Source organism: Engraulis encrasicolus, chromosome 19 (genome assembly GCF_034702125.1).
Source record: "Engraulis encrasicolus isolate BLACKSEA-1 chromosome 19, IST_EnEncr_1.0, whole genome shotgun sequence".
Taxonomy (NCBI): Eukaryota; Metazoa; Chordata; class Actinopteri; order Clupeiformes; family Engraulidae; genus Engraulis; species Engraulis encrasicolus.
The window spans coordinates 38,367,656-38,388,617 of record NC_085875.1 but is presented as its reverse complement, the minus strand read 5'-3'; the positions used below and the strand labels follow the sequence as shown (position 1 = coordinate 38,388,617).

At 43.7% G+C, this 20,962-nt stretch overlaps 1 protein-coding gene across 1 annotated transcript; it reads left to right on the top strand.

Moving 5' to 3' along the window:
- The first annotated feature begins 35 nt into the window (after window positions 1-35).
- atl1 (atlastin GTPase 1) lies at window positions 36-19,125 on the top strand. Its single transcript, XM_063224211.1, has 15 exons — window positions 36-182; window positions 6,064-6,314; window positions 8,830-8,964; window positions 9,586-9,690; window positions 11,199-11,249; window positions 11,792-11,848; window positions 12,340-12,432; window positions 13,271-13,409; window positions 14,461-14,588; window positions 15,197-15,253; window positions 15,387-15,458; window positions 15,590-15,742; window positions 15,983-16,261; window positions 17,140-17,154; window positions 18,995-19,125. The coding sequence occupies exons 1-15, from the start codon at window positions 149-151 to the stop codon at window positions 19,103-19,105; spliced, it is 1,680 nt and encodes a 559-aa protein (XP_063080281.1). The 5' UTR covers window positions 36-148; the 3' UTR covers window positions 19,106-19,125.
- Window positions 19,126-20,962: the final 1,837 nt, after the last annotated feature.

Below are 20,962 nucleotides of genomic sequence, written 5' to 3'. Positions count from 1 at the left end.
AGAAATAAGCCCCATCGTCCTCAGGATAAGAACGAGCATCTTTCGTGGTGATCTGGAAGAATCGTTGCCTCATGATTGGTGATCAGGATCTCACTACACTACAGATACACCCCTAAAACAGCAACGGACATTGGCATAAAACAACACAATGGCCAGGAATCGCAAAGACAGGGACAGCTGGGGTAAGTGCTCGTTTCGTGAAGGACCGCCTGTAGACTGTTTTTTCGTGATGATGGGAGACGCACCTAGCCTATGTGATGTGTGTTGCCTGCAGTTGCTACATTCTGTATCAAATCTCACATTGATATAGGCTAATACCAGACCATTCCACGCCCATGACGTAGGGAAACAATAACAATTTTATTATAATGCCACAGTGACGTGTTGTCTTTCATCGGTAGCCTAATTCTGTATGAAAGAATTCTCGCCCTTATGTTCATCCACCGCAACGGGTCGGCCTTGCATGGACAGCTTCGCCTCGTCACTGTTGCGATAAACACACCGAATGTCGTTCACCAAAATAGCCCACATAGCATAGGCTACAAGCAAACATCCTTGCAGGACACAGCTATGGCTGGTTTTATTCCTTTGATGTTTGTGACTTCATTGTTAGACAAAGCCCACAGTGGTCAGCAGGCTATAATTTATATGGCCAATGCGAAGGGAGAGGGCAGCGCGCATCAATAACATTCCTGGCGAAATTAGCGTCTATCATGAGCCAACTTTTCACAAAAAATAACAGCACTACTAGCGTATTTTCCAAAACACAAAAGCATTTTGCATCAGTTTCACAGTCACATGACCAATGCACGTGAAGGAGTCAATGCCGTTCGGGATAGGCCTGGCCGTTACACATAAGGTATCAGAGACGCAACGTTATTATATAGAGCTACCTTTCAGAGGCAGAGGAAAGGCATAGGCGATACATTCGAAACGGAACATAGGCTTAGGCTATGCCTACTTACAAGAACACAAACATCGAAACAAAAACAAATGTAGGTTGCTTATTAATTGATCGGGGGGAATAAACAATTCTGACCTACATAGGCCTACTACTGGAGACGTAGTTCTGACGTTGGGTTGCGTCTCAATAATCATTAAAGGAGCGAGTGTGGTGTGCGGCTGTGCGCGTGCGCGCGCGCGCCGTATGTTTGGAGCAGGTCAAATGCCTGTGTGTCCCAATCGACACGAGATGGGAACACGGTCTGGAATTTGGGATGTGAATAATTTACTCAACCCTGTGTGCTGCGTTAACCTTCTCGCTGCTGTCTAATTTCTTGATGTAGGTCTATAGCGTATTTTTAGGTTGTAGGCTAAGGGACCCACGGTTGTGATCATAGCCTACAGTGAGTGTGTAACGGGTTAAAACATATGCAGAGATGTGAGGATGTCCCAGTGACTCACAAAAAGGTTTTGCCATAAGGCATAGAAGCAGTGGTGTAGTCTACTTTTTTGAACTGGGTATACTGTATATTTGTTTTTAATTGGGTATACTGTATATATTTGTGCTATTCAAAACAATGGATCAATCAATTTTAAGTGGGTATACTGAAATCCCTGAAATGTAGAAGTGGGTATACTCCGTATACCCGCGTTCTACGTAGACTACACCACTGCATAGAAGCCTCAGGGAGTCATGGGTAAGTAAGTGACTTTGGTTGGGGTTGTTGGGTTGTCGGTTCGAGTCTTGGTACCGTCAGGTGAGTGAGGAGAGTGAGTAGGCTAATCAATGCTTTCCCTCGTCCTCCTCTGTGGCTGAGGTATCCTGCTGTAAGCCTGGGCACCCTACTCCCTTGGGGTGCCAGTCACCCCCACCCCCCTTGCATGGTTGAGGTAAATGCCATTTCTGCACTGTCTGTGTGCTATGGTGTGGTGTGCCATCACGTTGACAATGGGAGTCTTTCGGGAGGAAATGTATTTCAGGCTCAATTTGAATCCAAGACACGACATTTGGTAGGACAGTACTGCATTACAATTTGCTGTTTATATTTCAATAAGAATCCTGTGGACTTTAGTTGTCCCAGGCCCAGAGTGAAGAGTGGGCCCTCATTATTCCATTGTATGTATTGGTGAGGAGGCCTGGTCCTGACCAAAGCTGCCAGCAGCCCTGGATCTGTGTATCAACTCTGTGTGCACCTGTGGGTTATGTGGCAGTGCACCTCCCTCTTACGGCAGCTCCTAGTTTGCTGTTCTTTCTTCCCTCTGATGTGCAGAGGAGATCATCTTTAAATAACAAGCGAGAGTTTAATTAGGAGCAGTCTCTGCCTCCCTCGATGGCTCAAGCGAACGAGATCTGGGATTTTTGTCAGAGCTTATGTCATATAAACACACTGTCACCAAAATTGTAATGACCATGTCTTGATATGTTAGTTAAGGCTGTGTGTAATGTCAGCAATGTTGTTCTGATGTAGTTGAGTCTGTTTAGCAAAGCGATGGGTATTCTGCACAAAATGCTTACTACCGTCATAATAGGCCTACACACCGTTCCGCCATTGGAAGGAGCTCCATACTCGTCGTTGAAAAGACTTACCATAGCACTAAAGCACTACTCTAATCTAACTTTACATAGAGACTTTAGTCATACATTGCGACTTGGTCGATGCCATTCTGCTAACAGCAAATTCGTATCTAACAGGAGCCAAGTCTGAACAGATTACATGCTCATGGTGCAATGAAATAGGCCATAACAGTCCTCCGTCCAGATACATGCACATCATATAAACAGTAGGCCTGCATTAATAGCAGATGATTTTACCCAAAGCAACTTACAAAAGATGACATAATCAACACAACATGCTGTACAGTGTGGTGGAATATAAAGACTACACAAGCACAACACAGTTAGTGCAGATGATATCGGTTAGTTGTGAAGGGTAATTGTCTCGTAAGAGAAGTCTTCACAAGCTCGTTGGACATGAAGATTACAAAAATGAAATTGGCATAGTAGCCTACCTCAGCTCATTATGGGAAATGTAGTGGGAATCATCTAGTATAGCTGGCGGATGAGTTTGGATTTTTAAGGGAAAAGATGGTTTGGAGACATTGAGATAGGCCTACATTCTGCTTAGTCATCATCATCCTCTAAGCTGTTGGTATTGATGACAAATGATGAGTCTTGTATCAATGGCTGTAGTTAATTAGCTAATAACTAAAGTAATAAAGCAACTAGCAATGAATGGGTTTACAGTTTATTCTACTGTCCCTGTTACATCAATTGGATGCAGTGTAACAAGTGTGTAACGACTTGCAACACTGTGTACCTGCAGCGTACCTATAGGGTTATGGTTAGGTACAGTGTAATATCACATACTGATGTAGTTAAGCACTAAAAAGGAGACCGTAAAATGAATTGTGTTACAGATTAATGCTAGGCAGTGAGCTGAATTGCCATATGCCAACGTGTTTGTCTGTTGTCTGGTGTGGGATAAGGTTTCAGCTGGAATGGATCTTCCCAATGTGAAAATAATCTGGTGCCCTTGGGAGGAATGACTGGCCATTATTTAGTGATACATGAAAAAAGGGAGTGGGCGGCTGGCTTGTCTTGTCTATGCCCTGGCCCTGAGGTCATTGTCATTTTCACTGTACTTGTGATAAGCAGTAGGTCGATGTTACATGTCCTACTTGTCAGTTCTTTGAGTGTTGTCTTTATAATGATTTATCAGTTTTATTTCATATACTGTGACTGGCTAAGCAGCACACACATGGCTCACTGAATCAGCATAGCTGTCTGAAAATGTATCCCCATTCACGCACGCACGCACGCACACGTGCGCGCACACACACACACACACACACACATACGCACACACACACACACACACACACACACACACACACACACACACACACACACACACACACACACACACACACACACACACGTTTTTAATCTCTCTATAAAGCGGCAATCTCGCATGCGTACCCACACACACATACATTCTCTCACACACATGCACACACTCTCTCACACACATGCACACACTCTCTCACACACATGCACACACTCTCTCACACACATGCATAAACTCTCTCACACACATAGGCCTACATACACTCTCACACACATTCACACACTCAAAGACACCGTCTTCGTTCCCCACCCCAACCTTACTATGGCATGATGTAACCCAAAACACAGCCTAGTCATGGGCATATTTAGAGAGAGAGAGAGAGAGAGAGAGAGAGAGAGAGAGAGAGATAGACTAAAGCCCACCATGCCTTACTCACTCTACCCCAAAAGCCGATGCCCCTTCCCAGCTGTCTAACCCCCCACCCCACCCACTTTACATTCTCTCATTGTGTCTTCAATGCTTACAGGCTTTACAGACTGTTATCAGAAGCAGTAGCAGCTGATATGTGTTACTCAGTGCTCGTGTCTCTCTCTCTCTCTCTCTCTCTCTCTCTCTCTCTCTCTCTCTCTCTCTCTCTCTCTCTCTCTCTCTCTCTCTCTCTCTCTCTGTGTGTGTGTGTGTGTGTGTGTGTGTGTGTGTGTGTGTGTGTGTGTGTGTGTGTGTGTGTGTGTGTGTGTGTGTGTGTGTGTGTGTGTGTGTGTGTGTGTGTGAGTTGTGTGTGTGAGTTGTGTGTGTGTGTGTCCATCTGTTATTGATCCAGTTTTGCTTGTCAGTTAAGCTTTTACAGTAGGATGCAATAGGATGCTGGCTTTCGTAATTAGGCCCTTATTACAGAGAGGGGGGTTGGGTCGTGTAAGGTTATTGGGTTATGGATGTATTTGTTGGCGATAACTAATGGCTTGATGGAGGGAGGAGGGATGTCCTGTAATCACATGGCAGCACACTCTCTCTCTCTCTCTCTCTCTCTCTCTCTCTCTCTCTCTCTCTCTCTCTTTTGAGAGGAAATGGTTTCAGATGTGTTTCTGAACAGGAAATGGGCACAGTAGTGTACTAAGAGATTGGTGTGCTCTCATGGTAGAGTTATAATGAATACAACTGTGGGAAAGCAAGCATATAATGAGCACTTTTTTTAAATCCACTGCCCTATTCATTGTTTTTCGCTTTAGAAATAACAAGGTTAACCTTGTAGAGATTGTCTATTACCGGTAATACTACTTTGTCAAAGAATTCCTCAATTCTCTCTCAAAAAACAAGAATGCAATGAAATACAATGTTTTGTTTGCAGTTAACTGTATGTGTATCAGATGCATGGACATAATGAATACATATACACAGTGTAATGAAGTCATGTTTTTGAATAATTAATTGTTCATTCACAGCATGGGTCAAGTATGAATTTACTGTATTAGGGCTTGACATTGGCACCTGCCAACCGGCCAAATGCTGGTAAAACTTGGCTGTGGCTGGTAATAATTTCACTGAAACACATTGGTATGTAGCTTATTCCTAGGTATAACATACATATGATATGAGGGTAGCCTATATTCTGTTGTTAGTCCCTTGTGTATCAATTGTTTATATTTAAGTTCAATAAAAAGCTCAGTTATAAGTTTATATTTTTTTTCATGTAGAAAGCTATGCACTCATCTTGCTTTAACAATTCATCATCTGGGGTTAGATAAACAGTGTCATGATTAAGAAAAACAATTGTGGCTATTACAATAGTGGAATGGCTAGTGACTCAGAATAACCACACAGTGATTGATAAAGTTACTGTTGAGCCGTGGTATGTATGTGTGTATGTATGCATGTATGCATGTATGTATGTATGGATGTGTATATGTCTATACAGGGCTGATAGTATTCAGGCTCCATGCCTGATTTCAGGCTTGACAGAGTTTGCAAAAATAAAAACATTGATAACAATTAGGTTATTCTTATCTCAGAAAGTGTATACAGGTTCAGGGTTTTCTTCTACTATCAGGCTTGAATAATGGTCATACACAGGCTATTAAATGTTTGAATAATGTGTCAAAATAGGCCTACGTTACTTCACTATGCAGTATCTTGTCGTCGTCGTTAGAGCAGGGGAAAAAGTTCAGGCTCAGGATTTTTTTTCACAATCACCGCTGTCTATATGTAGGCTATGTAAGTGTGTACGTATGTCTATATCATTTATGTATTGCCTGTGTCTCCGTCCCCACCGCTACAGGCTCGTTCACAGACAAGGGCATCTATGACTGGAGCTCAGAGGAGGACGAGCCCGACGGGAAGGCGCGGCCGGTGCAGGTGCTGGTGGTGAAGGACGACCACTCCTTTGAGCTGGACGAGGTGGCCCTGGGGCGCCTCCTGCTGGCCGAGGAGGTGCGCGACCGCGAGGTGGTGGCCATCTCTGTGGCCGGAGCCTTCCGCAAGGGCAAGTCCTTCCTCATGGACTTCATGCTGCGCTACATGTACAACCAGGTGAGCGAGGAGAGAGCAAGCAGCACTGTGTCAGGGGTGTGTGTGTGTGTCTGTGTGTGTGTGTGTGTGTGTGTGTGTGTGTGTGTGTGTGTGTGTGTGTGTGTGTGTGTGTGTGTGTGTGTGTGTGTGTGTGTGTGTGTGTGTGTGTGTGTGTGTGTGTGTGTGTGGTGCTACTTCCCTCCCTACATGCACACACTTTTTCAAAAAAGGCCATTTTGCAGCTTTGTAAAAAAAAAAAGTCAGGGAGTAAAAACAGTCAGCAAGGAAGGTAATGTATAAACACAGTCAGGGAATAAGGTGAAAGGCATGGTTTTGTGCCCTGTGGGTGTTTTTTCTCCAAAAGACAGCTTTGGTGGTAAGCCGTTTCTACCATCTTAATACAGTGAAAGGGAGGAAGGTAAAGGACATGATGTTGGGTGGAGTGGGGTTCCCCACCCAAGTGGGCTGTTTAGGATCACCATTTGTGCGTTCAAAAGGCATCGGGCGGGTTTTTGTGTAGATCTTTAACCATAGAAATAAATAGAATTCAGTTCAAATTGGGTGGGATTTAGCGCCTCCAGGAGGTTTTTGAGCATTTATTGGGCTGGAACTCATCCGTCACATCTGTCAACCCTGACACACCCTTTTCCAATAGGGAGATTTGGTGTTCCGCAGTTTTCACCATCCAAAAATAGTGTGATGACGCTACATTATATCAGGGATGAATGCACACATTCAAAACAAAATTTCGTCCTTGCAGCTGAGGGTTGGATGAGGAACAGGAACAGAACAGGTGTGGAATGGAGAGGGAGAAATAGCACAGGTGCGAGGGAACACAGGAGATTGGAGACTGTGTCTGAATTGAGGGGGTTGGTGGTTGCAAGGTACCTAGACTGTCCAAATTTAATAAATGACTGTGTATGCATCCTTTGAAGGTACCCTCATTTTTGTCCAGTGTTAAAGGGAGACTGGTCCTTCCTTGGTGCTGCTTAACCCCTTTGTGCAGACCCTATGGTAAAACTTTACTGTCACCAGAATTGTAATGGCTATGTCTTAATATTTTACTCAAGTCTCTGGGTAATGTCATAGCAATGTTGTTATGATGTACTTGAGGATTTTCAGAAAATAGTGAATAGGCCTGCTGGCAACCCCATCTGCACAAAGAGGCTGCGATCTAAAACATTCTGTCAGATTGTGAAATCAACTGTACAGTAGGTGGTAAGGCAAATATGTTCTTTTAAAAAATATATTTTTGGCCTTTGATGCCTTCATTTATTGACATGGCAGTGAGAGAGGTTGATAGGAAATGAGTGGGAGAGAGAGAGGGTGGAAGAACTGGGGGAAAGGACCTCAGGTCAGACTTGAACCCAGGTCCACAGAGTAATGATACGACACCTTTGCTTCCTGAGCCACCACTTCTTCCTGTCAAAATAGTGGAGGGGGTCCAATAGTGCAGCGGCTGCAGACTAGGGGCTGAGACTGGAGGCTGCAGCCAGACGCGTCTCCTTCTGCCGGCAAATGTGTTCTGAGCTGCTGCCTAGCCAGCCTGTCCAAAACCAAGGTTTTACTGGGCACCCGGAGGCCTGCTGAAACTGTCTGACTAGACTGGTTTGATGTCCTGAATCTTTGATATTGCTGTAGGGCAATGTGTGAAGAAGTAACCTGCCTTAAGTGCTTTCATGGTCACTAACTGAATGAACATAATATAACCAAATCCATCCAATTAATTATGAATCTTCAAGGTTATGCTTGACATCATCACTGGAAAACTGTTTTAAAAGATGTTTTACATGTTGATGTTCTCTGAGTTCGTGTTCAGTACTGCAGTTTATTGGAATTGATCATCTAAAATATGCCAATATTAATTCTTAAATGATATTAATTCGTACAATAAAATTTGCTTACATTAATTATTTAATCAATTAAGATTAGTTATGTAGTTATATTTGATATACTTTGTATGCGTGCCCTAATAAACTCGGGGGGCTGTTCAGTTGACTTTCATGGATCGTCACTATTTCCTATTGAATTGAATACTCAAGCTACTTCCACCACCTTCATTTATTGTTATTAAGGAGATAATGGCCTGTGGCAATTCAATATGACAAAATGAAGGCAATCTGCTGAATAATGTATAGCTGTTATGTAAGGTAGGTAGGTATGTCATTCAGGGCACAGCGGGGACCTTGTGAAGGTTTTGTTTGATTTAACGATCATGAGAGTACTGCAGATGGGTCATAATTAATACTATGACATTGATGTTGGTGAAACAGGAGAAAGATGTCATATGTGACAGAACAGCATCAATTCTGGAAGATAAGGATAGTGGGTTGGGATAGAGGGTCTGACTCTGAAGATTTTAGACATTTTTAGAGTATGTCATCTTCTGAAACTCAAGGTGTGTGTGTGTGTGTGTGTGTGTGTGTGTGTGTGTGTGTGTGTGTGTGTGTGTGTGTGTGTGTGTGTGTGTGTGTGTGTGTGTGTGTGTGTGTGTGTGTGTGTGTGTGTGTGTGTGTGTGTGTGTGTGTGTGTGTAGGCCTCAGAGGAGTGGCTGGGTGATGCGGAGGACCCCCTGACAGGCTTCTCGTGGAGGGGGGGATCGGAGAGAGAGACCACAGGCATCCAGATCTGGAGCGAGGTCTTCCTAGTGGATAAACCAGACGGGACAAAGGTAGGACACACACACACACACACACACACACACACACACACACACACACACACACACACACACACACCCTCACACACACACACACACACACACACACACACACACACACACACACACACACACACACACACACACACACACACACACACACACACACACACACATAATTATTTTCATGCACACACACACATGCATAATTCTTTTCTTACTTTCCATTCAGTAGCATTCGGACCAGTGCAAGCATAGTATTACATGTTGATGCAATATGTGTAGCTACACTAAACAGGAAACCATAACAAGAGGTGTCACAGTACTGGTAATGCTGACTGGTCTTGTCCCTGTGTGCCTGTGTGTCAATGTGTCTTGTGTGTCCTTGTGTGTCTCTTTGTAACCCTGCCTCTGTGTGACTGTGTCCCTGTGTGTCCTGTTTGTCCCTGTACCTCTGTGAGTCCCTCCCTGTGTCTGCCTGTGTGTCCATGTGTCTTTGTGCGCCTTTATTCCTGTGTGTCCATATGTCTTGCGTGCCCATGTCTCTGTATTCATGTGTATCCATGTGTCTTGTGTGTTCATGTGTCCCTCATGTGTCCCCTGTGTGACCCCTGTGTGTTTGTGGTTCTGCAGGTTGCCGTGCTCCTGATGGACACCCAGGGCACCTTTGACAGCCAGTCCACCCTCAGAGACTCAGCCACCGTCTTCGCCCTCAGCACCATGATCAGCTCCATGCAGGTACAGCACAATAACGTACAGTGTAACCACATGGTCTACTTAACTTCATGTGAACTAAGTTGAGTTCAAGTTTCAAACCATTTGATTTCATTTAACGCTCAACACCACTCCATGATGGCACGCCATCGAGGAGGCCTCGGCCAAGAATATCAGACACAGAAATAACAAGCAGGGAAATGAAAATTGAAGGGAAGCTTACAAATGGCTAAGGCCATCCGTTCCGTGCCCATATGGACTCCCTTCATGACCATCATAGGCAGCGTTACTTGCAATATCTGTTTTCACTGGCTCTATCTAGAATGGAAGCACACATCTACTGTATATGCTAGGAACTAGCTTGTCATGCCATCAAGCAAGCCCTTCCGCTCTTGCATACTGTCAGGCTCACCAACGGGGAGTTGTGGGACCACAAATGGGTCAGTTGTCCAGGCCCAGGGAGAGAGGGGGTCCTCTATTGAAACGGGGGCCCTTTTGGTAGATTTTGTCCTGGGCCCAGTGAAAGCTGTCAGCGAGTCTGCATACAGATCAGTCTAAATACCAAAACAGTATTAGAGTGTTTTAATACACCATTATAGTGTTTTCCCCAGATTTCTAGCCTTCCTGCCATCGTTTATCAAGGATAAAGACCCACTAAGGACCCTGTCTAGCTCATGTTGTGCTTTTTTTTGTTTGGTATAATATAAAGTGGTTCTGCCCTGCTGTGCTAATGCCCATCTGTACATATTGAAATATTCTGCTAATAGCCCCCATGTTTTATGTAAGAATAATTTAAAGGCTAAAGGCATAGGTTCATGACCCTGCCGTGACCTAACGGTAGGGCACTGGGTTACTTGAAGGGGCATTCCACCGGTGGAGACATGAATATGTATTGAAAGTGGGTCATATATGTAGTAGTAGAATAGTAGCATAAATTTCTAATTTGGTGCCTTCTTAGCCGAGAAAAGGCAGAAAATGACTTTTTAGTGCTTGTGGATTTGTGACAACAATCCCCATAATGCATTGCAATGCTCAAGTTCCACAGACCACAGCCAGGAGCCTCAATGCCAGTGATTTCAAAAGCACTGGCACACTGATCTGTGATAGGTCTGTTAGCGCAATAGGTCCAACCCTATGGGCGGGGTTGAAAGGGTGAGTAAAAGGCTTGTAGTCTCAACAGAAAACCACCTCTCTTACACTTCCTCCTACAATGATGCAAAATGACGATTTTTACATCATTGTAGGAGGAAGTGTTAAGAGGTGAATACGGATTTCTCCTGTCCCAGGGGGAATTGAGAGAGTGTTGCACAACCATTCAAAAATATGACTGGGTGTCTAGCAATGGAAAGCCTAATGCAAATGGGTGGAGTGTCTAATCCATATTTATGACTGTTTGTGCCAAGTTCATAGTCTAAGCATCAGTGTAATAACTGATTAAAATACGAAATTAAGAATAATTTACCAACCACTATAAACTAACAGCTGTCATCAGTGGTAATGGTTGAGTTGTCTTTGCTGATTGCTCTCTTTAGGTGTACAACATCTCCCAGAATATCCAGGAGGATGACCTGCAGCACCTACAGGTGAGGGAGTGCTGAACATGCACACACACACACACACACACACACACACACACACACACACACACACACACACACACACACACACACACACATACACACACACACACACACACACACACACACACACACACACACACACACACACACACACACACACACACACACACACACACACACACACACACACACTCACACACACAAGTGTGCACAAGCACGTATGCACGCACACGCGCATGCACGCTTTGTGGGGACTTCTATTTCTCTCTGTTTCTCTCTCTCGCTCTCACACACACACACACACACACACACACACACACACACACACACACACACACACACACACACACACACACACACACACACACAGACAAAGACACACACACACACACACACACACACACACACACACACACACACACACACACACACACACACACACACACACACACACACACACACACTATGCTTTAATATTACACACACACACAGGTCTACTTTGTTTCATTGTTTTTTATTGTTTGCTTTTCTCTGCTTTCCTGCAGCTTTTCACCGAGTATGGCAGACTAGCCATGGAAGAAACATTCCTGAAACCATTCCAGGTACTCACTCACTCACTCAATCACTCACTCACTCACTCACTCACTCAATCACTCTCCTTTGGGAAATAACTTTGCTCTCAGTATTTCATTCTTTCCCCTCAAGAGTAAAAAGTCATTCTGTCCTGTCAACTCAAGCATGTAAATCTCATTAGATTGATAATAAAGCTTCAGGGCTGTCGTCTAACATACTGACGCTACATCATTTTAAACAAAAATCCCAGTTATGCAGGAAACCATTTACTCCTGTTACATTCTATGATCTGAATGATTTAGTTTGAGAAATAGGTCGCAAAGTTTTTTTCTGTAGTAGGCCTATATGCTGCATGTGTATGGTTAGCCGTAATTAGTATATTAGCCGTAGTTAATATGGCCTTTGGTTGTCTATATATCTTCACTTGCATTTGACTTCAAGGAATTTCAAGTTTTTTTATAACAAAGATTTGCCAACATGCCTAGCCAAATGTCAAAATAATGTTTCTATTATGTTTCAGTCCATGATATTCCTGGTGCGGGACTGGAGCTTTCCGTACGAGTTCACCTATGGACAAGAAGGGGGGATGAAATTCCTCGAAAAGAGGCTGAAAGTAAGCAATCTCCAATTATCACGTCATCAAGAGGAGTTGCTTGTAGCGTCGGACACGTTTTAATGCAACACTAAGTAGTTGTATGCAAAGCTGGATTAACATTGCTGTAGGCACCTGTAGATGGAAAATTCTGTGTTAAGATCACATAAACGGCATCATAATTTCAAGGCAGGAATGAAGGATAACATGGCCCCAAACTGTGGAAAGGGGTTTTGACAAGATTTAGAACTCTACTACTCCACACAGCAGAGGAATATGACAATACCACCATCTTGTCGTTATTGTTACAACCACCCTTTTGGCAAATCAGGGGCCGCCTGGCAAGGGGAGGCTCCTAGGCAGAAGCCATATCTACTGTAGCCTTTGCGTTAATCCGGCCTGAGGGGTTGCTATTATAGTCTATGGGGGAGCGGGAAGGCAATTCTGAGGTGCTTTCCGCTCTGTTAGGCTACAGCTAGATGAGCCTCATGAACAATTTTGGAATGGTTATTTAAAAGTCTTTGTGAAATATTTGAGTATTGTGCTTCCCAGTATTTATATTTGAAGTATTTTGCTTTAGAGTAACATGAGACATTCTCTTAAATGTCCAACAGAGGGAACTGATGCAACCATTTAGGCACATGGCTCTGCATTTAAATAGTGTTACCTAAGTCTTCTACTATTCAGAACGTCTATAATATATTTTATATACATATCTGTAAGAGCTACAGTATATATCTTTATGTACAGTGCTACATTTCTGCACAGAGCTCTGCATTTACGTGATATCAAGTCTTCTCCTGTTCAGAGAGCTTCTGATATTATCTGCTCATCACGGTTGCCCATTGGCTTTCCTTAGATCTCAGAGAACCAACATGAAGAGCTGCAGAACGTGCGGAAACACATCCACTCCTGCTTCACCAACATCTCCTGCTTCCTCATGCCACACCCGGGCCTCAAGGTGGCCACCAACCCTAACTTTGACGGCAGACTTCGAGGTGCTTACACGATTTTAGAACAAACCGCTGATACACAGTAAAAAAAATTAAAAAGCAGCGTTAGTAATATAACTCTCAAAGAGTTCACTCTTTGGTCAGTTTAACATTTTCTGACCTAATTCTACTCAAAATCATGTAAATTACACTGGCCACCTGTAGAATTTTACATCGACATTTCACTCCACTATTAGACTGAATTGATTCTCCACAGTGTTGTAAATGATCTATCTGGGTTTTTATAAGTCGACCTAAATATTGACACCACATTATTACTGTGTATGTACGTGTGTAAACTGTAATTCTTTATAAACACATTGTCATCGTGTAATTCAATTTAATCTTTGTGAACATGGCAAAAAAAGCTCCATCCTGTATGTACATGGTTGGGCTACCTTTTATGACACCTTGTATCTCTCTGATGTGATAGAGAGATTGCTACTGACTGAATGCCTTGTTTACATGACACCTTTAATTCAGAATTCTCATTTTGATTCTGAATAAAGCTTATTTCTGTTTTTAAAACGTCATGTAAACTCTTCACAATTCAGAATTAAATGAAAGATCAAAGTAAAGTCGGCTGAACTATTTAATTTGGAATTATTCATTCGGAATTAAAAATGTCATGTAAACATAGCCAGTGGGAATGTGTCACTTGGATGTGTTAATGTTAGCACAGCCAGGACTGTGGAGGACAATGCTTTTTGACCTGTGTGCTGTGCTCTCTGTCTCTTGTCCTGATCTACCTTCCAACTCTACAATGCCCTACCCTAATCTATAATGCCTTACAATGCCCTAACCGACCCTACCATACAATGTGTTTACAATGCCCTACCCGACCCTAACCTGCAATGCCTTACAATGCCCTACCCGACCCTAACCTGCAATGCCCAATCCTGACCCTAACCTACAATGCCCTTTTCTAAAATGCATTAACGTACTCTACAATGCATTACCCTACCCTTCAATGCCCTACCCTCCCCTACAATGCCCTACTCTTCCCCTACCCTGCCCCACCCACCCTGCCCCACATTACCCTGCCCTGACCTTGCAGAGATCGACCCCGAGTTCACCAACCACCTGCGTGTGCTGGTGCCCTGGCTGCTGAGTCCCCGCAACCTGGACGTCAAGGAGATCAACGGCAGCAACATCACCTGCCGAGGCCTTCTCGAGTACTTTAAGGTGAGGTCCGCAACGTCAACACCACTGGCCTTGGCTGGCCTGGCATATCCACAGACTATACTTGTCCATCCCAGGTTCAGAAAAGGCTAGTGTCCATGCCATGTAAGTGCCCATGCCACGAATTTCATCTCGAGGCAGGTTGGTCAGATAGTGGAACCTGAAGGAAAAAACTTTGTGAACTCGGAATTGACACCTCTGCTTTGACATATCATAGACATTTCTATATGTATATGGTCACACCAAGGTCTAGATGGAATTGAATGTACTGAACCCCCTCAACATGCCTGTGCGACAGGCTTCAGTATCCATGCCCTTCCACAAAAGGAGGAATGTTTCATTATTATCATTGTATTGTATGTTTTTGTACAGTACTGTACTGTATATATGCTATTACTATTAGGGCGATTGTTAGAAACATAAGATTACATAGAATATAGGTTTAGTAAACCAGTACACTTTAAGCCTTGAGATTTTGTTCACATCAGGGCAATGACTAATGATAAATTATGTTTATATATATGTTTAAGGTATATGTTTATATATTTTGTTGAATATATGTTTTTATAATGTATTTAATTAATGTTTCTTTATATCGTTTTTTGTTTCAGGCATACATAAAAATCTATCAGGGGGAAGAACTGCCACATCCCAAGTCAATGCTGCAGGTACCTTCAGCTTATCCTGTTTCTGTGTGCATGTCAACAAGAGGAAAGAGAGTGGGTGTTGTCTTAAAATAGACTTGATTTGTTTGCATTCGTGTCACGCGTCTGCTGTTTGTGTTTTTTTTTTACTCTGCAGGCAACAGCTGAAGCGAACAACTTGGCCGCTGTAGCAGCAGCTAAAGACTTGTACAGCAAGAAGATGGAGGAGGTGAGCTACCCATCCATCGCTTCATCACTCCATCCATACACCTTTTCAGAGAACATGAAGTTGATAAAGGATCTTAACCTTTGACTATAACTGCTTTTGACCTTTTGACCTTCGGTTCCTCCCCTGGCCAGGTGAGTGGCGGCGATCGGCCTTTCCTGGCGCCGACTGAGCTGCAGGCACGGCATGGCGAGATCCGGCAGGAGGCGCTGGCCGTCTTCCGCGGCGTGAAGAAGATGGGTGGCGAGGAGTTCAGCCGGCGCTACCTGCAACAGCTGGAGGCCGAGGTAATATTGAATGTCTCATTTTGCATTTTGCATCAGACAAATAAAGCAATTTGAGTTATTTTCTTTAATTAAATACACGTGTGTTGAACCTCAATGTTCTAAACTATATTAACGGACTTAACCAGAATGCATTGCGTGAAACTAAGCTGTTGTCATGTCAGCTACGTGTATGTGTAACGTAATAATATAAGAACTGAGAATGTGAAATAAAAACATTCATTCGTTCCTGCATTCATTTAGGTGGACGAGCTCTTCACACAGTACGTCAAGCACAACGACAGCAAGAACATCTTCCACGCCGCACGCACGCCAGCCACCCTCTTCGTGGTCATCTTCGTCATGTACGTGGCGGCGGGCATCACAGGCTTCGTGGGCGTGGACGTGATCGCCAGCGTCTGCAACATGGTGCTGGGCCTGGCGCTCATCACCCTCTGCACCTGGGCCTACATACGCTACTCGGGCGAGTACCGCGAGCTGGGCGCCGTCATCGACCAGGTGGCTGGGGCTCTGTGGGACCAGGTGAGTGGGAGGCGAGGGGAGGGGATGGGAGGGGGAAGAGGAAGGGAAGGGGTTGGGAATATTCAACTCCAGTGGTTCTCAAGGTTTTTTAAAAATATATGTTCCCTGGACCTCATCATAAGCCTACCAACACCCTTACTATTAAAAAATAAAGTAGACTAATGCCCCCCATTTCTTCTCAACGCCCCCTGGTTGGGAATACTGATGCAGTGGCAGAGAGAGCGGACCTCCTCCAAGGTAGTTCAATTTCGCCCTCTAGTGGTCCTTGCTTGTGTCACAGATTCAGTAGTTCTACTAATAATCCAATAATAGTGAAGCACGCCGCTGTCATTGCAGGTTTGAACCCGATACTTACATCTCCCTACACCTCTATCCATGGCTGGCGTGCCCATGGGCGATGACCTAATCACACGTTGCTCCAGGCACTGTAACCCTGATACCCTGTAAATAACTGTAAGACACTTTGGATAAAAGAGTCAGCTAAGTGACGTAATGTAATGTAATCAGAGGAGTCAAAAGTAAAGGTAAATTTGTGATGTAAGTACAATACTAGCACACGAGATTACATAACTGTTACACCATTAACTCCATTGTACCTAATGAGATAGCTAGACTGTGTTGTTGCTGAAAAACACTAAAAACCTAACAAGGACCCAGCACAAACTTGATCCAACCAGTGCGGGCTGGAGTTAGCTGATCTTAAGACAAGTACACGGATCTACTGGTTACTCAGATAAGTCACTTGTGTTGGAAGGAAACTGTGTTTCTTTTTGTACTTTTACTTTTACTATTGACATCTCTGAGTGCAATATAATGTAATGTAATGTATTTCTGGTGGTGCTGAGTGAGTGTGTGTCCTCTGCTTTCTGCCCCTGTAGGGAAGCACAAACGAGGTGAGTCCCCAGGAGCGGTTCATCAACTCTGCCCTTCGTAATCCGACATCGGGAGGCATTGGTTGGGTATGCTATTGTATGCTACAAAACTGGGTACTTTTGTAGCGTTGTAGATGTCCATTTTTTTCTCTTGACCATAGGGTATTCATAATTCTTTTTTTTGTGAATTACCTCTACCTTAGGGTCATTTCACGTGAAATCAGACACTTTGGGACCCGACCGACACAGATTTCAATCATACTTGCTGTGCCTGTTTAGTAGCAAGGTAGCACCCCAGAACTGCATTTGTGTGAATCTGACATCAATATTAAGGGAGAAACAGACTAGCAAAGGTTTACATATGAGGGTAGGACACTATACATTCAGCCTTGATTATATCAGTCAGTGTAAGTCACAAAAATGTCTGAGGTGTTGTTTGAAAGCTCTTTTCTGGCTCTACAAATTACACAGGCAGCATGGAAAACAACAACCTTCAGAATATGAATTATGATACATTGAAAAATTAAAAATTGAATATAAAAAACTTGTATTTTAAAATGGCCCGTTTCTTGTCTAAATATAGCCTGTAAGGTCATAAACAACACCTGAAAATTGGGTGTTTGGTTCTTTATTCATTTCAGAGATAATGGGACATAAAAGTCGAAAGGAGTTGTAATGAAGTAGTAATAGAGTAGTGTCAGGGACAGGACTGGACTGGCCATCTGGCATAACGGGCATTTTCCCGGTGGGCCCTGCACCCTCATCGGTCCCTATTCCAGGTACTCAAAAACTACACAGCTTCTGCCCATTGTCAATGGACACAGTGGAAGCTAGACCATTTTCAACATTCAGAGAAGGCAGGGTTGAAAGAATAAGCTCAGTAAAGGAATTTTCTGAATGTTCAAGCATCAAAGTGTATGTTGTAGCTGTATATGATGGCAGTTAGTGGCTAGCATGTGTTGAGGAATGTATGGCGAACACTGGAGAGGTGAGACTGAACTTCCTGCATCCTCATCCCATCTCCATCCTTCACATATTCCGATAGACATGCTGTCATGTGATATTACTATGGTATTACCATATTATTACTAGGTTATTTGTATGATGCCATATTTTTGAGTCCCATTATCTCTGAAATGAATAAAGAACCAAACACCAGCATTTCAGGTGTTGTTCATAACATTGCAGGCTGTTTAGACAAGGAACTGGCCATTTTAAAATATGAGTTTTTTTATGTTCAATTTTTAAATTTTCACTGTATCATAATTCATATTCTGAAGGTTATTGTATTCCATGCTGTGTGTGTAATTTATAGAGCCAGAAAAGAGCTTTCAAACAACACCTCAGACATCTTTTTGTGACTTACACATCAAGGCTGAATGCATAGTGTCCTACCCTCATATGTAAACCTTTGCTAGTCTGTTTCTCCCTTATTATTGGTGTCAGATTCACACAAAAAAACAGTTCTGGGGTGCTACCTTGCTACTTAACAGGCACAGCAAGTATGATTGAAATCTGTGTCGGTCGGGTCCCAAAGTGTCTGATTTCACGAGAAATGACCCCTTACCTCTGTCTTGGAGTGACTCTTAAAACATCAGACACTACTTGAATTACAATGGCCTGGTAGAAGAGATTGTTATATCTCAACGGGACCTTCCTTTAATATAAAGGTCAACATTTTAAATGTTAAAAAAGGCATTTTTGAATATCATTCAAACAATTATGTTAAAAGCAAAAAAAGAAACAAAATTAAATTACGTTAGTAGCAGCTGAGTGTAACAGGAAATGGATACATTTGTCAAACTGAATGACGTGGACTGTAAGCCAACGAGAGTGTGTGTTTACTGCATCTCTCTTGCAGGCGCTCTACAAGCTGTACAACGCAGCGGCCAATCACAGAAACCTTGTTAACCACGCTTTCCCCGCCCAGGGGGCGGAGCAACAGGAGGAGCAGACCAGGAAGAGGAACTAAACGGCGGAACCGCACCAGGATCACGGGTCATGCCAGGAGCACCATGGACAGTGGGTTGACATGGGGGAAGTGGGGTGGGCGGGAGGGGGGATGAGGGACGGATGGAGAGGAGGAGGAAGAACAAAAAAGACATCGGAGGGAAAAAAGGAAAAGATCACAGCAGAGAAAATGGAAGCAGGATGTGAGTGGAGGGGGGGGTTGAGATGCTGATATAAGAATGATTATGAAGAAGAAGGGGTATAAGACAAATGGAAAGAGATGGATGAAAAAAGATAGAAAGAGGGAGAAAGAGAGAGAGAGGACGGGAGAAGGACCATACACCCCAGTGGGCTGTCTTTTTTTCTGCTCCGGTGCTGCCCGGAGCCGAGCCGTCCAATGATGCACTTACATCTTTTTAAGCATACAAAAAAAACCCTTAGGAGCAAACACAACGCCCGTCTGCCTCCACCACCCCCCCACCCCCATCCCCACTCTACTCCCCTCCCTTTCTTCCCCTGTCAGCTAGCACTGAAGGGCTTATTTGGCAGTAGCTTTCATAGCCCACACCTTCCTCACAGCCCTCACCATCACCATCTTTTATCATCACCGTCATCATCATTATTGCCACATAGCTGACACTCCTCAGTTGCGGAAACATTCGTAAATATACAACCACCTATACATGACCTAGAGGGCAGAGTGTATCCAGGTATAAGGGATGAGGGGTGAGGGGAAGGAGTGGTGGGGTGGGCTGGGGTGGGTGGATGTTATTGCAGGGCTTTTAGGGGATGGAGTTGGGTCGTAACACTGGTAGTTTGATTGTAGCTGCTGCACCACTTTTACAGGTCAATAGGCACTCAGGGGGAAGGGTGGGTAGGTTTTCTGAAAGGTCAGGAGCCGTTCACACAGAGTTCGAACCCCTGGCTCGTCTCAGATAAGCACTGATATACCATTGTGGGCGCTGAAAAACAAGCAAATCAAAAGAAAAGAAAAGAGAAGAAAAAAACATGGTCAGGTTTGAACCAGATGGTCACATGATGCAAAGGAGTTGCCGTGGACACAAGATATCATGAGAAATGGTAACACCAAGTAAGCTCCTCAGGTGTTGGAGGCCATCTTTTTTCTTTCTCTGGAGATTGTGGAGCCATGTTGCCAACATTGACTCTTTGGCGTTTCAAGTTGAAAAATGTTTGTTTGATCCAAAACATGTAGATCTCTTAAAGCGGGTCACTATTGTTGTCGCTAATACTCCTATTATTATTCTAACACGTTCGAACCTTTGTTTGAGATCACTCATGTACGGTACGCACCTTTTCCAGTCAGCATGGTGGATCATTTCTGTCTACTCCAAAACGTCAGTCCTATCGTTGGTGAGGTATACTCTACTTAAAATAACTTACTGTATTTCTTATCGTGCAAAGGCCTTAATAGGGCTTCCTATGTTTTTTTATTCTTTCTTTCTTTCTTTCTGTGTTTTCAGTTGGTGTAGATAGAACAAGTGTGTGCCAAGCTAAACTCAGCCAACACTGCGATGCCATCACAGATGCTTTTCGGACGCCAAGCGCAAGAAGCGAAGAAAGAGCTCAGTCTGTTATTTTCCTGTATGGTCCTACGTACAGTAGCTACCCTGGATAGTTCTTTCCTGTTCCCACACTTTTAGCATGTGCGAACAACCTTCTACAACACACTTTAGGTAGGAGATATAGGCCTACAAAATTAGGTGAAAGAGGTTTAAAGTGTGGTTGTAGTACTACCATTCATACATTCCCACAGAGGGTTGCTGACAGCTTCGGCTGGGCCCAGGACAAAGTCATCTGAAAGAGGCCCCCACCCAATACATATGTAATGGCAACCCAATTTTGGGCCCCCTCTATCCTT

Coding starts and splice junctions, on each gene's coding strand:
- atl1 (XM_063224211.1), top strand. CDS start 149: ATGGCCAGGAATCGCAAAGACAGGGACAGCTGGG. Junction 183..6,063: donor CAAAGACAGGGACAGCTGGG/GTAAGTGCTCGT, acceptor CCACCGCTACAG/GCTCGTTCACAGACAAGGGC. Junction 15,254..15,386: donor ATCCCAAGTCAATGCTGCAG/GTACCTTCAGCT, acceptor TTTACTCTGCAG/GCAACAGCTGAAGCGAACAA.